Source organism: Cibotium barometz, chromosome 40 (assembly GCF_041138505.1).
Source record: "Cibotium barometz isolate CiBa-2024 chromosome 40, ASM4113850v1, whole genome shotgun sequence".
In the NCBI taxonomy this organism is placed as follows: domain Eukaryota; kingdom Viridiplantae; phylum Streptophyta; class Polypodiopsida; order Cyatheales; family Cibotiaceae; genus Cibotium; species Cibotium barometz.
Window position 1 is genome coordinate 10,529,237 of NC_141085.1, and position 16,326 is coordinate 10,545,562.

At 43.5% G+C, this 16,326-nt stretch overlaps 1 protein-coding gene across 2 annotated transcripts in view; it reads right to left on the reverse strand.

The window, feature by feature from the left end:
• Positions 1–6,677: 6,677 nt before the first annotated feature.
• LOC147615187 (uncharacterized) overlaps positions 6,678–16,326 on the reverse strand; it is a 52,884-nt gene continuing 43,235 nt past the window's right edge. Inside the window, exons 5-8 of one of the 2 annotated variants that reach the window (XM_086779214.1) lie at positions 7,906–8,095; positions 7,514–7,629; positions 7,225–7,291; positions 6,678–7,030 (exon numbers count right to left, since the gene is read on the reverse strand). In XM_086779214.1, coding sequence (XP_086635340.1) covers positions 6,998–7,030; positions 7,225–7,291; positions 7,514–7,629; positions 7,906–8,095 — 406 coding nt within the window. In that variant the 3' untranslated portion in view covers positions 6,678–6,997. The remainder of the gene's footprint in view (positions 7,031–7,224; positions 7,292–7,513; positions 7,630–7,905; positions 8,096–16,326) is intronic. The other variant, XM_086779215.1, reaches the window with a different exon arrangement.

Genomic DNA, 16,326 nt, shown 5'->3' on the forward strand with positions numbered 1-16,326 from the left:
TGAACAAATGCCTTGTAAAAATAAAAATAAAAACATATGTGAGAACTTTTCTTCATGCATCAAAGATTTCTTTTCCATGGGCTTATCCTATAATTGATAATAATGGAAAAGACCTAATTAAATGTAGTGTACACCGAAATGAAAGCGAGGAATATTTTTGGAGATAAGGGTAGTAGCACAATTCCAAAACAAGCCCTTGAAGTTCATCAAGCTTCAAACTCTAAAAAATGTTACGGCCGAACGGAGTTGACGAGTGGCGCATACATGAGAGAGTGGGTTACTGGCCTCTTAACTCCACACGTGCAGTCACATGCAGACCCAGTATGTCGACAGGTGGTCGACAACTTGGGCCTTGCATGGCTGAGCCATCTAGTGGGTGGTGTCATGGAGAAGAAGAGGGAGCGAATGGATGGGGGGACTAGGATCCGAAGGCTGAGGAGGAGATGAAGCGTCATGGTGAAGACATTGAGGAGGGGGAGAGCTCCAAGAGGAAATGTGTGCTGGATTGGCTGAATGAGAAACTTTGTTCGCATGTTAAAAACAAGGTATGTTTGAAGCTCAACCAGGAATTCGTCACTCAGAAGCCAGATAGGTCTATTTCTCGATGTGCAGTGTATTCATTTTCTGTCCAGGTAAACCTCTGTCCAAAGGGGAATTAGGAAGATGGCTTCAGGAGAGTATTTTGCATGATAGTGTTGTATCTAAGATTTTCTATTTGGAAAAAGGCTTCTTTAACATCCTCTTTGTCAAGGGTCAAGCACTCTCTAAGCTATTTGCTAAAGGGCCTCTATTTGTTGGGCAACGTCTGGTGCATGTCTTTCCTTTTGATCCGATGTTGAACGTTAATAAAAGTATGCGGAGTGCATGCCTTGTGTGGGTGGAGGTGGTCAGTCTTCCCCCTGGCTCAGGCCTGCTTTGCGAGATATAGCCCAAGCTCTAGGTCCAGTGTTGTATGTCCCTAACAATGAGGTGGGAGGGAGGCAGGGTAATGTGTTTATCACCCGGAAGACTTCCATTGAAACTCCAAAGTCAATTGATGTGGACCTGGGTCAACTGGGTACCTTGGAATTAGGTCTTAAATTCGGTGCCTTCCTAGGTGCATGTTTTAGGTGTGCGGGGGCTTCAGCCACATTGCCAAAGATTGCCCTGACGTGATGGTGGCCGCTAAAAGGGAGGAGGTAAAAGAGGATAATTTGACTGGAATGAATAAAGCTAAAACCTCAGTTGAAAGCTAGAAGAATGAGGAGAAAGGTAAAGAAGTAATGAATGAGTTTGGGAGATGCACCTTGAAAGGGGAATGCGTTAAGGTTAAGGGGAAACCCATCATTAGACAAGCTAAGGCGGCAGAAGCCAGGAAGGCTTAACCTAACCAAGGATCAGAGGGTAAAAGGCTAGATCTTTGTGGGAATCTAAGCCCTACCTATTACTCTAATCCTTTCAATCCACTTAATGTGATAGTGATAGTCACCCCTCGTCTCTGAACAAAGATTTGACTTTATAGTAGGGGAAGCTTGGAAAGGAATCCAAAATGAACAGAACAATATGAGGAATGAAGAGGAGTTTGAGATGGTATTAGAGACTACTCTTTCATGAAAAATTATCTAGAGTTTATTGGATGTACGTGGAACGTTAAGGGCATCAAAGATAAAAAGAAGCACCTTGTTTTGGGGATTAGTGAAATCTTGGGGCTTCTTGGTTTTTGCTATCCAAGAGCACAATCTTTTTGGGAAAATTCCTAGATTAGATAGGTTTAGTGAATGGGCGATTTTTTATGGTGGGATTAATTTTGGGTACAGTGGAGTTATGACCCTAGTGAGAGGAGAGATCTTAATCCCAGTGTCATTGCCAATTACCCTGAGGGTAGGATTTTGGTAGTTGAGGTTTTGTTAAACGGGGAAAGAATATGGATTATTAATTTATATGGGGCTCACAATCATCAAATTAGGAGTAATATGTGGAATTAGATTGCCAACTTAAATATTCAAGTTCCTTGTATTGTCCTAGGGGATTTTAACATGGTGGAAAAGGTTGGTGGAAGTACTGTCCTCTTAGGGAAGGAGAAAGGGAAATGGGAAGAGCTTAGAAGGGGACTGGGCCTTAAGGATAGCTGGTATATTTAGGTGACTGGAGAGACAACCCGGGTCATACCTATTTCAGCCTCTAATATATGTCATCTTCCAGAATTGAGAAGGTTTTTTTTAGTCAGCAAGCTTCGTGGGTGCCTCATACTCTGAGAGTCTCTGTAGATTGTAGTTCTACCCTTTCTGATCATCTACCTCCTCTAAAGTGGGGCTGGAACATAAATGATGGGGCTGACATAGATCTCTCTCATTACCCAACAAGGAAACTGAGAGGAGTCAATAACTTGCTTCTTACGGACCCTCTCTTTGTGGATTATACAGAAGAAGCAATTAGTAAACTTAAAAGGAGAAGGGGGGCTGATGGTGCCTAGAGGCAGTTTGCCAATGAAATGCAGGGGATTATCAGAGCTGTGGGTAAATTGAGGGCTGAGGAAAGGAGGGGAAAGAAGGAAATGGGCAGCCTTGCTAGAGGAACTCCTTGTTTAAGAGACAAACTAAAGGTTTGGATGTTGAGGATACTGCATTGTACTTTAAGTGCCAAGCTAGTATTAAGGAGGAGGAGGATAGATGGTCCAGAGAACATGAGAATTGGGCTAAATGGAATTTCTTTAATCACAAAAGGAAACCACATAGTAGATTATTCAAACTTCCAAAAAGAAAGAGTGATATAGTGAGGTCGTGGAAAGCATTCTAGATGAAGATGAGACCCCCTTGAATGATATGAATACTCTTGCTACGAAGTGGGTTAAATTCTTGGGATCTACTCTTAGCATGAAGGAAGATTGTTCTTTGAGGAGGTTTCAAGCTAAAGATAGGTTGCTTTGCTTACTGAGCCAAAATGTGGATCCAGACAAAGAAAGATGGTTAGAAAGGGATATTGATGTGGAGGAATGTTGGTGTGCCTTGTTAAAGTTGGGGAGAGATAAAGCCCCTAGCTAGGATGGTCTATCCACTGAGTTTTTTATAGCCATTTGGCCTTCCTTCTTGAAGGATTTTGTGGGTGATATTTGTAGGAGAGCTTTCAATACGAGGCTTATGGATAAGGATTTTAAAGAAGGGCTAGTGAAGCTTATTCCAAAACAAACTTCCTGTAAAAACAGGTTTGGTCACTGGAGGCCCATTACATTGCTAACCAGTGATTTACAAAATTCTGGCCAAAGTGATTGCTCTTAGAATTATTCTAGTGATGCAAGATGTTACTCTTGCTTGGGGAGGCTACTATAAGGTGTTGTTAAATGGAAGAGTGGTAGGTAGATTTGAGATTAATAGATCAGTCAGACAAGGCTGTCCTCTAGCCCCCCTTTTGTTTGCTATTGCTTCTCATCCTCTAGTGATTTCCCTAGAGATGAACATATTGGTTTGCTTTTTAATGTCATCAAAGCTTGTATTCTGTGAGAAACCTGGTCTAACAGGAATGCCATTGTGTTTATGAATGTTTTATGTACTGGCTTGCAAGAGTCAGACTTAAAGCATAAGTGTGTGCATGTGCTGGTTTGTATGCAAAGTGAATAAGATGAGATGCACTGAGCTGGATGTGTTGATACTGAATCTGTAAAGAAATATCATTTGAGTCCTGCCCAAGGTTTGGTGGAGCTTCAAATATACTCGGGAGTAAGTTCCTAATGCTGATTTGTATGCTGCAGGTGAGGTGTTGGGAAGGGAAGAAGAGACCCCCCAAATTTGGACCAAAAACTCAAAGGTGGTACCGTAAAGTAAAGCAGGATGATCATACTTTTTTTGCCTTTTTAGAAAACCCTGTGGGAACCAGACCCATTGTCAAGATTTGGTCTAAGGAGGAGGGAATGTTGGAAAAACAATCCCCTCCTTGTGGTGGATGCACTACAGAAGCAATGATGGAGGCCAACATCTTGCAAGGGTATCAAATATCTTGGGAGCAATCTTGCTTTTTGATGGAGGAGGAGAGATGGGATTGTCTGTGTATAATTCTAAATGAAGACAAAAATGATTTGTAAAGATCAATAGTTTAGATCTTACTTGGTTGTACTACAATTTTTGGACAATTTCTAAGTTAATATATATATAATTACTATTGATCCCAAAAAAAGTGTTAAAGAAAGATTGAAATTTAAAACAAAAATACCATCTAATCTAATTGAGAAGCATGTTGATTTGATGAAGGTAGATGCTCAAAAAAGATGCATCATTAGTGTGATGCAAGCTCCATGGCTTGTTGCTATAAATGACATGTCATTGGAATCTTTTCAAGACTTATGTCATTTTCGTATGTATATGCGCAAGGTGATACATGTAAGAAAATACGACTTGTGCGCAAGATCTTCCACAAGACAAAGCAAGGATTATGGAGAACAATATTGAAATACCATTGCAAACTAAACTACAAATTAGTGGCATTTGCCCATCTGTGCGCTCCAGCAAGGAAGCACACATGCCTAGGAAGCACATCGTAGGAAGCTTGTCGCACCAGCCATCACACACTAGTTTCCAGAGAGAAGCCATGTCTTCACCTGGCGAAGTACAGCGGTGGCCGAGCTCTACAACATACGAGGCTAAGTCGCACTCAACCCAAATGTAGCTATTGTTGAGCAACTGGTGGATATCAGTGATGCACCTATGCTCGACGATGACAGAGGGCTTCCTGCATTTGGCCATAGGTATGTCTACTACAAACTTGCAAACCAACATCCGCTTCTAGGGGGGAGGAGTTGGACGTCCGCTTCTAAAAATCGGTCGTCCATGTGGCTATGGAAGTGGGAAAGGGGGGGAGAAATATAGGGGAGGAGAGGAGGGTGTTTGAGTGGGGCAAAAGCTCAAATGCATGCAGCCAGGAAGGGGGGAGGGTGGTGGGCACGACGCTTGTGGGAGCTCCAGCTCTCCTCTTGCTCTCAAATGGCATGTTGTGGTAGATGGACTCGTGGACTGTTGTGGTAGATGGGCTCATGGACTTTTGATGTTGTGGAACCAGTTGATGAAAGTACACAACAATTTGCTGGAGATTATGAAGAAGGTGGTACTTGTAAACATTTTACCTTCCAAAAAAGAGTATCATAGCTAGCCGAGATGATGTTTTACCACATGTATCTCTCAGTGTACCTTTGGTTTCTCCCTTGCAACAGTGTGTCTGATCATGTAATATTCTCCTTTCTCGACATCGTCCAGTGTAAAACTCCTCTCAACATTGTCCACTGCCTCTACATTCACACCAAGATTATTGACTACACAGTAGCATCACTAAGCAAGTCATAACACGCTACATTTATGAATTCTAAGAGGCTACATCATTAGGATCTATTGGACAAGGATCTGATAATCCCAACTTGCAACGTGAGATTTTTTGGTACATGATATTCATGCATGATGCATAGTGGAAGAAAACAACTGTCTTTTCTTGAAAAGTCACATATGAAATGTGAATGAAACAAGACAATGGACTAGGATGGCATCCCCATTATTTTGACATACAACTCCCATCTTGATCTCCTAAAACACATAAGTTATTTCTCTTGTTTAACTAGCTTGCACCCTGAGCAAGCAGTCAGCTACAAACATCAGCAACACATTGTTGCATATCCCTGTCAATCTTGAGTTACTCATGGTCAAATCACTCCATTGTGCCTATCCCACCATGCTTCCCCCTTGACATATACTTCTACGTACTTAAGAACCTTCTTTCCATCTTCTCCACGAAGCACACAACTATGAACATCGTCACTTGGAAGGGGCAGAATTTGGAATGTTCATGGCCACAAACATTGCATTCTCTCATTACACATTCCAAGTGATGGGAAATAGCTGCTGCAAGTTTAGAAGAGAACAAACGGTTACACTTTCTACTGATCAAATCTTTGAGGAATGACATTTGCAACTGTTCAATGCAGCAACATGCGTATCTGTCCTCTAGATTGTGAACAAGGCAAGGCTTCACGCACTTGGTGGGAAGGCTTCATGCACTCAACCAAGCACTAGTGTTTTCAACTTTTCAACATGCCTTGAAACACAGAACAAAGCTCCACTGGCAAGCACAAAATGCCATGTGATTACCATACAACCTGCTATTTAGTGGACTGCTATATAGTAAAGGTTTACTACTAATTGGTTGACACCAACTAAGCAGTCCAATAGACATCATTTATGCTCCAAAGCCAAAGCCATCTCCCAAGCTGCTAGTTAGCAAGGGTCTATTTGTAACTACCTAGAGGTGAGGAGCTTGTGCTGCTAGATGGTAGGTAGTTAACCCATTCTTTGTAGCAGCACATGCTTTCCACTCCAAGGGATTAGCTTTGCTATCTAGTAGCACATTCTTCCCACTTCCAGCTAGTTAGCAATAGCCTGTCGCTAGCTAGCAAGTGGTTGTCATATAGTAGTATGAGCTTTTTATCCACGTAATTGTCTAGTAGCAAGCCGCAATGTGCCTTCACTAGCTTGTAAACAACCAATACTATATAGTAGGCACCCCTGCTAACTAGCAGTAGGCCGATTGCTTTATCAGCATTCTTTTAGCATAAAAAGCTTATGCAGCAGTTGGTAACAGGAAATATACAAAAACATTAACTTTGACTTCAACCCTTATCACTTCAAACATTCTACATTGTCAAATATCAATGTGAAGATTTTGAAAACTACTAACTTACTATATGCTTAACTTTAGAATTCCTCCAAAGTTTACACAATGTATTTTTTGATACTCTCTCAATGTAGATGGAAGTGGTACAATTGACAATAAGCAGGGCATTGACTCAAGTCTACATGGTTCATACCTTATCCAACTTGCTGTATAGTTTACAACATGAAGTGTGTGTGCTCAAGAATCGACATTAGATAATACATATATATACAAAACACCATAAAACTTCAATAACTCTTCTTTGTTGACGATGATTGGATAAGATCCACTCCAGCCATTCTTCTTTGTAGTCCACTTGGATTTGCTGTGTTGCTTATTTTTGTGATTCCACAACAAAAACAGCTTTCTACATGGGACAAACATGCCAAGCAAAAGAAATGTCTAAAACAAAGAAGCCAATCAGGTTACAATGCCTGATAATGGACAAGGTCCATAGATGTATCTCTTGATTAAAGCACCTCTCATTATAAAGATAATTTGATGTTTTCACATCCAAAAATTTGCATGAAAATTCTAAAAAATAAACAGGATTTAGCGTACCTCATCTCCAAACTTCAAGGTGTCGCCACAAGAAAGTTTTACTTCAGTCCGAGGCCGCAATTTTGACCTGTAATGTGTCATTTTTGGGCACTTTGTCACCTTTTTGAAGCAAAAATAAAAGATACATTACACTTACCAGTTTTCTAAATTTTACACACAAGTTATGTATAAATTTGATTATCTTTTTTGCATCTTTGTCTTTTTTATGTTAAATTATCCTGATAAAACTTATGGTAAGTGAATCCTTCAATCATCAAAATCCAGAAAGTCACCATGCTTAGCCTTTCACCTGTTCAGATAGGTGCCATTTGTGCTCCCAAGGTCAACAACAAAGTACTCACGAACATATTTCTTGTAGGATTTCAGCACATCTTTGCCATACACATGTGCATGAACACTCGAAACCTGTCAACAAACTTAAATTAGAGAAGCGCAACTCTAAAAGGTGTTCTCCAAAGCTGAGCACTACAAAGGAAATACAGATGAGAAGCATAACAAAGCCTAAACATATATTGTGTTTCCAAACTACGCAAGGCCCTTTGGGTCTAGTCGCCCATCCCTACTTCCAGATGCCTTAGGAGGGCGTATGATTTCTATGGAAAATGAGGGTTAAGGGACAGGTGCCCTTTTTGAAGCCACCCTAAAATAGTTTTGAAATTATTCAAGTGAAAGATCCCTTACCATTGGTAAATCTACCACTAATGGCTTTATTGACCCTGATACCAAAGGTGCTGCCCCCACCAGTATGCCTTCTCCAGAAATAACCTCATTACTTGTTACTTGAGCTTTATCAGCAGGTCGTAGCACCCAGCATTTCTCATATTCTCCCCAGCCTTCACTCCTCTTTTTGGCTTCCCATTTCTGCATCCACCTTCAAAATGGGCAGACAAGAAAGTATCACTTATATCCCAAAATCTCTCTCTCATCCTACTAAAGATGGGAAGTACATATGCACTCATCATTTTTAATAATACCTTTAGATGGCCTCGCTTCCCACATGGCCGAGGCTCTAACACAGTTGACTATCTATGAGGTTTGTGACTGAGGCTTCTATTACATGCAGGTAAGATGACGAAGCACCTTACAATAGGACGGGTGGGACGAAACCATGTTAACCAATGGAGTGGTTATCATACCCCCCTTCCTAATGGTAACCGCATGAAGAGACCAATCCACATGCTTTAGGGCTTGTTGAAGATGGAGAGTTTGTTTGGCCCCTTGCGTTAGAAAGCATGTCAAGGTTGCATGTGGTGTAATGTGGACTTAAAATCTTGATGTGAGGCCTTAACTTTGGGATTGTGAGTTAACTGGGCCCGTACAAAGAAAGAGGGCCCGTGGCTTTGCTTTACAGATTCATGTGCCAAGACCACCTTCATTTGACTGATGCATGGTTGTTTCCATACTCCGTACGACTACATTTCGTATGGAATACCGTACGGTCTTTGTACTGTCCACAGTTTTCGACCGTTTTTGCTCGTTGCCTCCTGTGTGCAGTTTTGCAAGTAGCCACTTTTAATCATTTTCGGCCGTTTGGATGTCTGTTTTCAGCTGTTTGACTTTGGCATATGGGCTATTATGCCATATGCTATAGCCTATAGCCTCTACCTATTTAAGGCTCAAGCCTTCAAGCTCAAGCTCTCAAGCCATCAAGCTCTAAGGCTTAACCTCCTCCGACGCCCTCACCTCCTTCCCTCACTTAGGAGGTACTAGCACCGTGGACTACCTTATGGGATCTCCGGCTTTGGTACATTTCTCCCCGACTTCTCCATCCCGCCACCCCCCTTGAAGCTAACCATGCCTACCTCTCTTTCACTCTTACCTGCACACCACCACCCCCCCATCTCACATTACACTCAGGTCCTTTTTTATCACAAGCTTGACCTTGTTTACTCAACCACATCCACTGCCAACTCCAGGATGTGGAACCTATTGTCCCCCCTACCCACCTTCACATCACAGCTCACCACCATACTCCGCACATCCGCCACCACTTCTTTCATCTGCACGCGGTGGTCTACCGCCAAGCCACCTTGCAGTTCCATGCCCTAGAACTGTTGGTATGATGACGAATGCCGGGGCCCGGACCACACGCTCCTGTCTCAAGCATGAGGGGTAACGTGAGATTGGGCAAATCACGAAGCGCCAAGCGCAACGGATTTCTCAACAGCTCACCCAACACAAGAAACGGGAGTTCTACGCTCGGGAAAGAGGATGAGTTATACCGAGTTTTCTTAGGGCCGAACTGCAAAGAGACGCCTGGAGGAAACTCCGAGAACATCACCCTCCCCACCTATCACCTGCCCAGACACATGGCACTCCTATGCATGTTCTCTCTATCATATCCCCCATCAGCCACCCCTACCCCCACCACCAGATCCCCGTTCCACCACCTCCACCTTCTTCACAAAGGGCATGGTCCTCAAGGCCATTCGTGTTGGGTTTTATGCTGTGTATGCACCCAGAGGAGTGCTAGTGATCATCAGTAGATTACTGGGGCACTTTTTACTTCAGTTAGTGGAGGTTTTTTCCCCAGTTTAGGTCAGTTTCACTTATATGCAGTTTATAAGTGTTTTGGTCCACCCGGCACATTTATGGCCGGACATGTGAACACTTATCTTTTAGGGTCACTATCATGTGGCTATTGTACTTCACTTTTCTCATCATTGAAGCATACTGGAAGTCGTGTTCACTCCTCTCTCTTGGTTTTCACGCCTGATTGCCTTCTGTAAACCCTAACCCTAATCCTTGAGTGCCTTCAATTGGTATCAGAGCATTGAAACTCTGCATTGTTGCTGCCCGTACAGCATACGTACACCTTGTCTGCACCGACTTCAGTATACCTTGTCTCCGCCGGCTTCAACATCTGCTGCCCGTACACCCATTGTGCGCCGCCTTCAGCTACAGCTGTGCGCCTGCTGCCAATACACACCATTGTGCGCCGCCATCAGCTACACGTGCGCATTAGCTGCCCATACGTACAGTCAAGCGCCGCCTACAACCTCAGTACCTGGTCGCCTTCAGTCGGGTACTGTACCTGCATCGCCTTCAGTTACTGTACCTGCCCATACAGTCAAGCGCAGCCACCATCACCTGTGCGCCTGCTGCAACAGGCGACTTGCTTCCGTACAGTCAGCGCCTGTACCTGATAAGCACATCTGAACCTGCAGCTGACGTGTAACTGGTCGCCCTACTCCGTACAGTGCACAGTACAGCACACGACTGCAATAGTACAGTCAAGGTATCTGCACAGTACAGCCGACCAGATTCTGCCACGTCAACATTCGATTGCAGTTAAGCCTACTGCTCAGCACAGAAGTGGTAAGCATTACATATTTTGAATATTGGGCATTTTTATTTTCTCTGTGAAAATATACAGGCACAACAGGCAGATTTTCTATCAAAGAAATATACAGGTTTTTTGCACAGTTTGGGTGCAACAAATTTGGGCATTTTTGGGGCATTTTGGCATTGTGTACGCCATTTGCTGCTCTACTCAGTCAATGGTGCATTGAGCTGCACATTCAGAGGATTGAGAGTGCAGGCAGATTTGGGTGAACTGTATTCAGTGGAGTACAGTTATTATCAGGGTTTCTGCTATTGGGTTTTTTGGTAAACAGGTACAACATTGTGCGTAAAGCATAATGGCAAATCAACAGCAAAGTGATGTATTCACATATTTGTCTAAGGAAGACAAATTGGATGGCACGAACTACTCCTTGTGGAGTTTTATGCTGAAAAATGTGCTTGTGGCAAAAGGTCTTTGGGATTTTGTTAGTGGTGATGAACCACGTCCAGGTCCATTGGCTCCAGAGACTCCTCCCCAAGGGGGTGTTCGTGGACGAGGACAACAGGTACAGGCTCCAGGACAGCCATTGCCTGTTCAGAGAACAAATGCTCAAAAGACATGGGATGCCAGGGATGCACAAGCTTTGTCACTCATTGCATTGTCAGTTCAGAGGTCCATTATACCTCATATTCGTTCAGCTGGCTCTTCACAGAATGCATGGGTGACTTTGGAGCAGATGTATGCTGCTCGTAATGAGGCTAGGATCTCATTTTTGAAAAGAGAACTGGAAAATCAGAAGATGAATGAAGGAGATGATATGTCTAGCCACTTAAACAAGCTGCAGGATTTGAGAGAGCAACTCATCAATGTGGATGAGATTATTCCTGAGACACAGCTTGTGTCCACCATCTTGCACTCTTTGCCAAGATCTTACTTGGCTTTCCATACCTCTTTGAACCTCAGCATGAGGAATGCTGTTGAACCCCTCAAGTATCAGGAACTTGTTGCTCTCTTACTACAAGAGGAGCAAATGAGGAAGAATATGAATATGAACACAAATGCTGAACAAGCATTTACTACAGGTCAAAAGGGGAAAGGAAAAACTCAGCCAAAGAGTGCAAATCAAAACTCAGGTGATGGTGGTTCTTCACAGGATACCAAGAAAGGTGATGGACAGCCCAAGAAGAAGGGCAAATGTCATTACTGTAAGAAGCCAGGTCACTACATCACGGAATGTAGGAAGAGGATTGCCAAAGAGAAGGCAAAGGAAGCTGGGATGTCTGTTAATGATGCTCCTAAAGCTCCTCCAGAGACTGCTTCTTTTGTTGAGGACAGGGATTACTGTTTTTATACATGCAGCTATGATGCCTCTTGGTCTTCACAGGCACTCAGTTTGACAGAGCATGCATGTACTTGGTATTTTGATAGTGGTGCCTCAAAGCATATCACATCTCGCAGGGATTTGTTTAGTCATGTTGGCCCTGCCCCTGTTGGCAAAACTGTTCAGTGTGCCAACAATGCTTCATATCCAGTTTGTGGCATTGGGGAGATTCAGCTTACAGCCATTGATGGCTCCATTCTCCGCCTTACAGATGCCTTATATGTACCAGGGATAAAGAAGAATTTGTTGTCCATTTCTTCTTTAGCACATTGTGGAATGCAGGTCTACTTTGATGATGATAAATGCATGGTCAGAGACAAAGCAAATGCCTTGACCTTGATGCTTACTGGTACACTATGTCATGGACTTTATGAGTTGGATGCATTTCAGCCAGTGGATCAGTCTGCTTATCATGCATTCACTCTTACTCCAGCTATGGTTGATGCGGAGTTATGGCATGCTCGCATGGGGCATGTAAATTTTGGTAGTCTTATGCTTATGCAGCGACATAATATGTTTACAGATCTACCTCTCATGGAGAAGCCTCCAGATCACATTTGTGAAGGATGTATTTTGGGAAAAATGCACAGGTTTTCCTTCCCACATGATCAGGCTCTAAGAGCAACTGCAAAGTTGCAACTTATACACAGTGATCTTTGTGGTCCCATGCAGACGAAGTCATTAGGTGGTTGCTTTTATTTTGCAACATTTATTGATGACTTCTCTCGTATATGCTGGGTCTATCCTTTGACACAGAAATCACAGGTATATGATGCATTTTTGGCCTTTGTAGCACTTGCTGAGACAGAGTCAGGATGCAAGGTGAAGACTCTCCGTTCTGACCGAGGGGGGGAATATATGTCACATATGCTGAATTCCTTTCTTGGGAGTAGAGGTATAAAACATCAGTATACTACTCCTTACACTCCACAGCAGAATGGGGTTGCAGAAAGGAAAAATCGGTCACTCATGGAGATGGCCAGATGTATGCTAAAGGCAAAAAGACTACCACATATCTTTTGGGTGGAAGCAGTAATGTGTGCTTGTCATATTTTGAATCGATGTCCCACAAAGGCATTGGTTTCTATTACTCCTTTTGAGGCTTGGCATGGCCGCAAGCCTTCTGTATCGCATTTTCGTATCTTTGGGTGTCTTGCATATGCACACATACCCAAAGAGTTGAGGAGGAAGCTGGATGATAAAGCCACAAAATGCATTTTTGTTGGGTATAGCCGTGAGAGCAAGGGCTACAGGTTATATGACCCACTATCCAGGAAGATATTCATCACTCGGGATGTGATTTTTGATGAAAAATCAGAAATATCCATGGCTGGTTATGAGGCAAATCAGGCTGAAAATGATGTGTTTGAAGGTCTACTACCCATGGAGTTTCATTCCACAGTTGGTGATCCAACTCATGAGGGTACTGGACAGCCAGCAAATGATGTAGGTGGTGCAGAAATTCAGCAGCCAAATGAGCCAGAAGCTGAACCAAATATGGGACAGCAGGCACCACAGGTCAGACATATACCTAGATGGTATTTGAGGACATTACAGGACAGCCATTTAGAGGGTCCTCTTGCTGGTCGTACTCGTAGGGAGACAAGGACCAATGAGCATGCACACATCATGGATTTGAATCTGGTTATGGCAGCCAGTTTACAGGATGATGATGAGCCTGATTCATTTGTGGATGCACGAGATAATGTGCATTGGAACAAAGCCATGCAGGCTGAGATTGATTCTATTAAAAAGAATCAAACATGGGATTTGGTTGATCTGCCCAAAGGCAAGAAAGCCATTGGTACTAAATGGGTCTATAAGTTGAAAAGACATGCAGATGGATCCATTGACAGGTACAAAGCCCGTCTAGTTGCAAAGGGCTATGCACAGAAGAAGGGCATTGATTATGAGGAGACATTTGCTCCTACATCCCGTATGTCGACACTTAGGTGTGTCATTGCATTGGCTGCACATCGTGGTTGGGTTGTTCACCAATTGGACATAAAGACTGCATTCCTACATGGGGACCTCGAGGAGGAAGTTTATGTATTTCAGCCCATGGGATTTGCAGAACATGGTCATGAGGGAAAAGTTTGCAGGCTGAAAAAGGCCTTGTATGGTTTGAAACAAGCTCCACGAGCTTGGTACGCAAAAATAGATGCTTTTCTACTCACTCAGGGATTTGTGAACAGTCCACCAGAGGCCACTCTGTATGTAAAGAAAGAAGACACAAATCTGCTGGTCATCAGTCTTTATGTGGATGATCTCTTGCTCATGGGATCAAATGATGACAAAATTGTAGCTTTTAAGGAGATACTGCAACAAACATTTGGCATGTCTGACTTGGGCCTTGTACATTACTATTTGGGCATACAGTTTGTACAGGATAACAGAGGCATTGGGTTGTTGCAATCACGTTATGTTGCTAAACTTCTGGAGAAGTTTAAATTTCAGGATTGCAAGCCTATTAGTACTCCTATGGAGCCTGGGATGAAACTATCACTACAAGATGACAGTGTTTCCTTTGATGCCACTACATATGCTCAGGCTGTTGGGTGCCTCATTTACTTGTGTAATACAAGGCCAGATATTCAGTATGCAGTCTCTCAGTTGAGCAGATTCATGCACAGCCCACGGTTGTCACATTGGCAAGCTGTGAAGCGTGTATTCCGTTATTTGCAGGGTACCTCGTCTCTTGGTTTGCTTTATCCTGAGGGGGGTGACATGCAGTTACATGCTTACAGTGATTCAGATTGGGCTGGTGACTTTGATACCAGACATTCCACTAGTGGAAATTGTTTCTTCCTTGGCGCTTCATGCATTTCTTGGCTAAGCAAGAAACAGACCACAGTGGCCACTTCGTCTTGTGAGGCAGAGTACAGAGCAGCCTACACTACTACTGTTGAGTGTGTTTGGCTGCGTCGTCTCATGACTGATATGGATATTTCAGTGGAGGAGCCTACACCTATCTATACTGATAGTCAGAGTGCCATTGCTGTGGCCAGGAATCCTGTGTTTCATGCTCGCACGAAACACATTGAGATTCACTATCATTTTGTTCGGGAGAGACTCCAGGCAGGAGATATCAGTCTGATCTACTGTCCTACAGATCAGAATGTGGCAGACATCTTCACCAAGGCATTACCACGTCCGAAATTTGAAGCATTCCGCAATGCTTTGAATTTGTTTCCTTTTGGTGGATGATGTATAGTGATCACATATCACTCCAGGGGGGTTTGTTGGGTTTTATGCTGTGTATGCACCCAGAGGAGTGCTAGTGATCATCAGTAGATTACTGGGGCACTTTTTACTTCAGTTAGTGGAGGTTTTTTCCCCCAGTTTAGGTCAGTTTCACTTATATGCAGTTTATAAGTGTTTTGGTCCACCCGGCACATTTATGGCCGGACATGTGAACACTTATCTTTTAGGGTCACTATCATGTGGCTATTGTACTTCACTTTTCTCATCATTGAAGCATACTGGAAGTCGTGTTCACTCCTCTCTCTTGGTTTTCACGCTTGATTGCCTTCTGTAAACCCTAACCCTAATCCTTGAGTGCCTTCAATTCGCAGACTACGCAATGGGTGAGCCCAAGATCATGAGGGACTAACTGCAAGTACATCTCGCATGCCGATGATACACTGGCGCCCCTACTAGCCTACATGTTCAATAGAGCCCTTTGTGAAGGATTTCCACCCTCCTGGTCCACCAGCACTATCACCCCCATCCTCAAAGCTGGAGATCCACTTGATCCTAATAATTACAGGACGATCATGATTGGCCACACATTGGCCAAACTCTATGGATCAGTGCTAGAGGCGGATCTCAGTTCGTTTGCAAAGAGCCAGGGATGCAGAGCCTCAGGACAGGTTGGCTTTCGGAGGAGCTACTCTACCCTTGACCACATCTTCACCCTCTATGCCATCATCAAGGAGGGTAGAGCACGACATCAGAGGATTTATTGTTGCTTTGTGGATTTCCGCAAAGCTTTTGATATTGTACCCCGAGCCCACCTCCTACACCGTCTACAGGAGATAGGAGTCCCATCTGACATGGTTTGGAGCATCATCGCCCTCTATGAGTCTGTCACCGAACGAGTGAGAGTCCTACCTAGGAGGTACATCACAGGAGATTTCCAACACTGTTGGGGTGAAACGGGGCTGCCCTCTATCACCCACTCTTTTCGGCCTCTACATTGATGAGATCTCGAGCTTCATTGATGGATTAGGCGGGACTAGTCCCACACTGGCTGACATCGTGCTCCTCTCAGATTCAACTAAGGGACTTTAGAGATAGTTGGATGCCTTACAGGACTTTTGCACTCAGCAGGACCTCTCTGTTAACCTTGGTAAAACCAAGGTAATGGTCTTCAATACCTCTCGCCCCTTCACATCCAGATTGACCTTCACATATAGAGGGGATCTTATGGAAA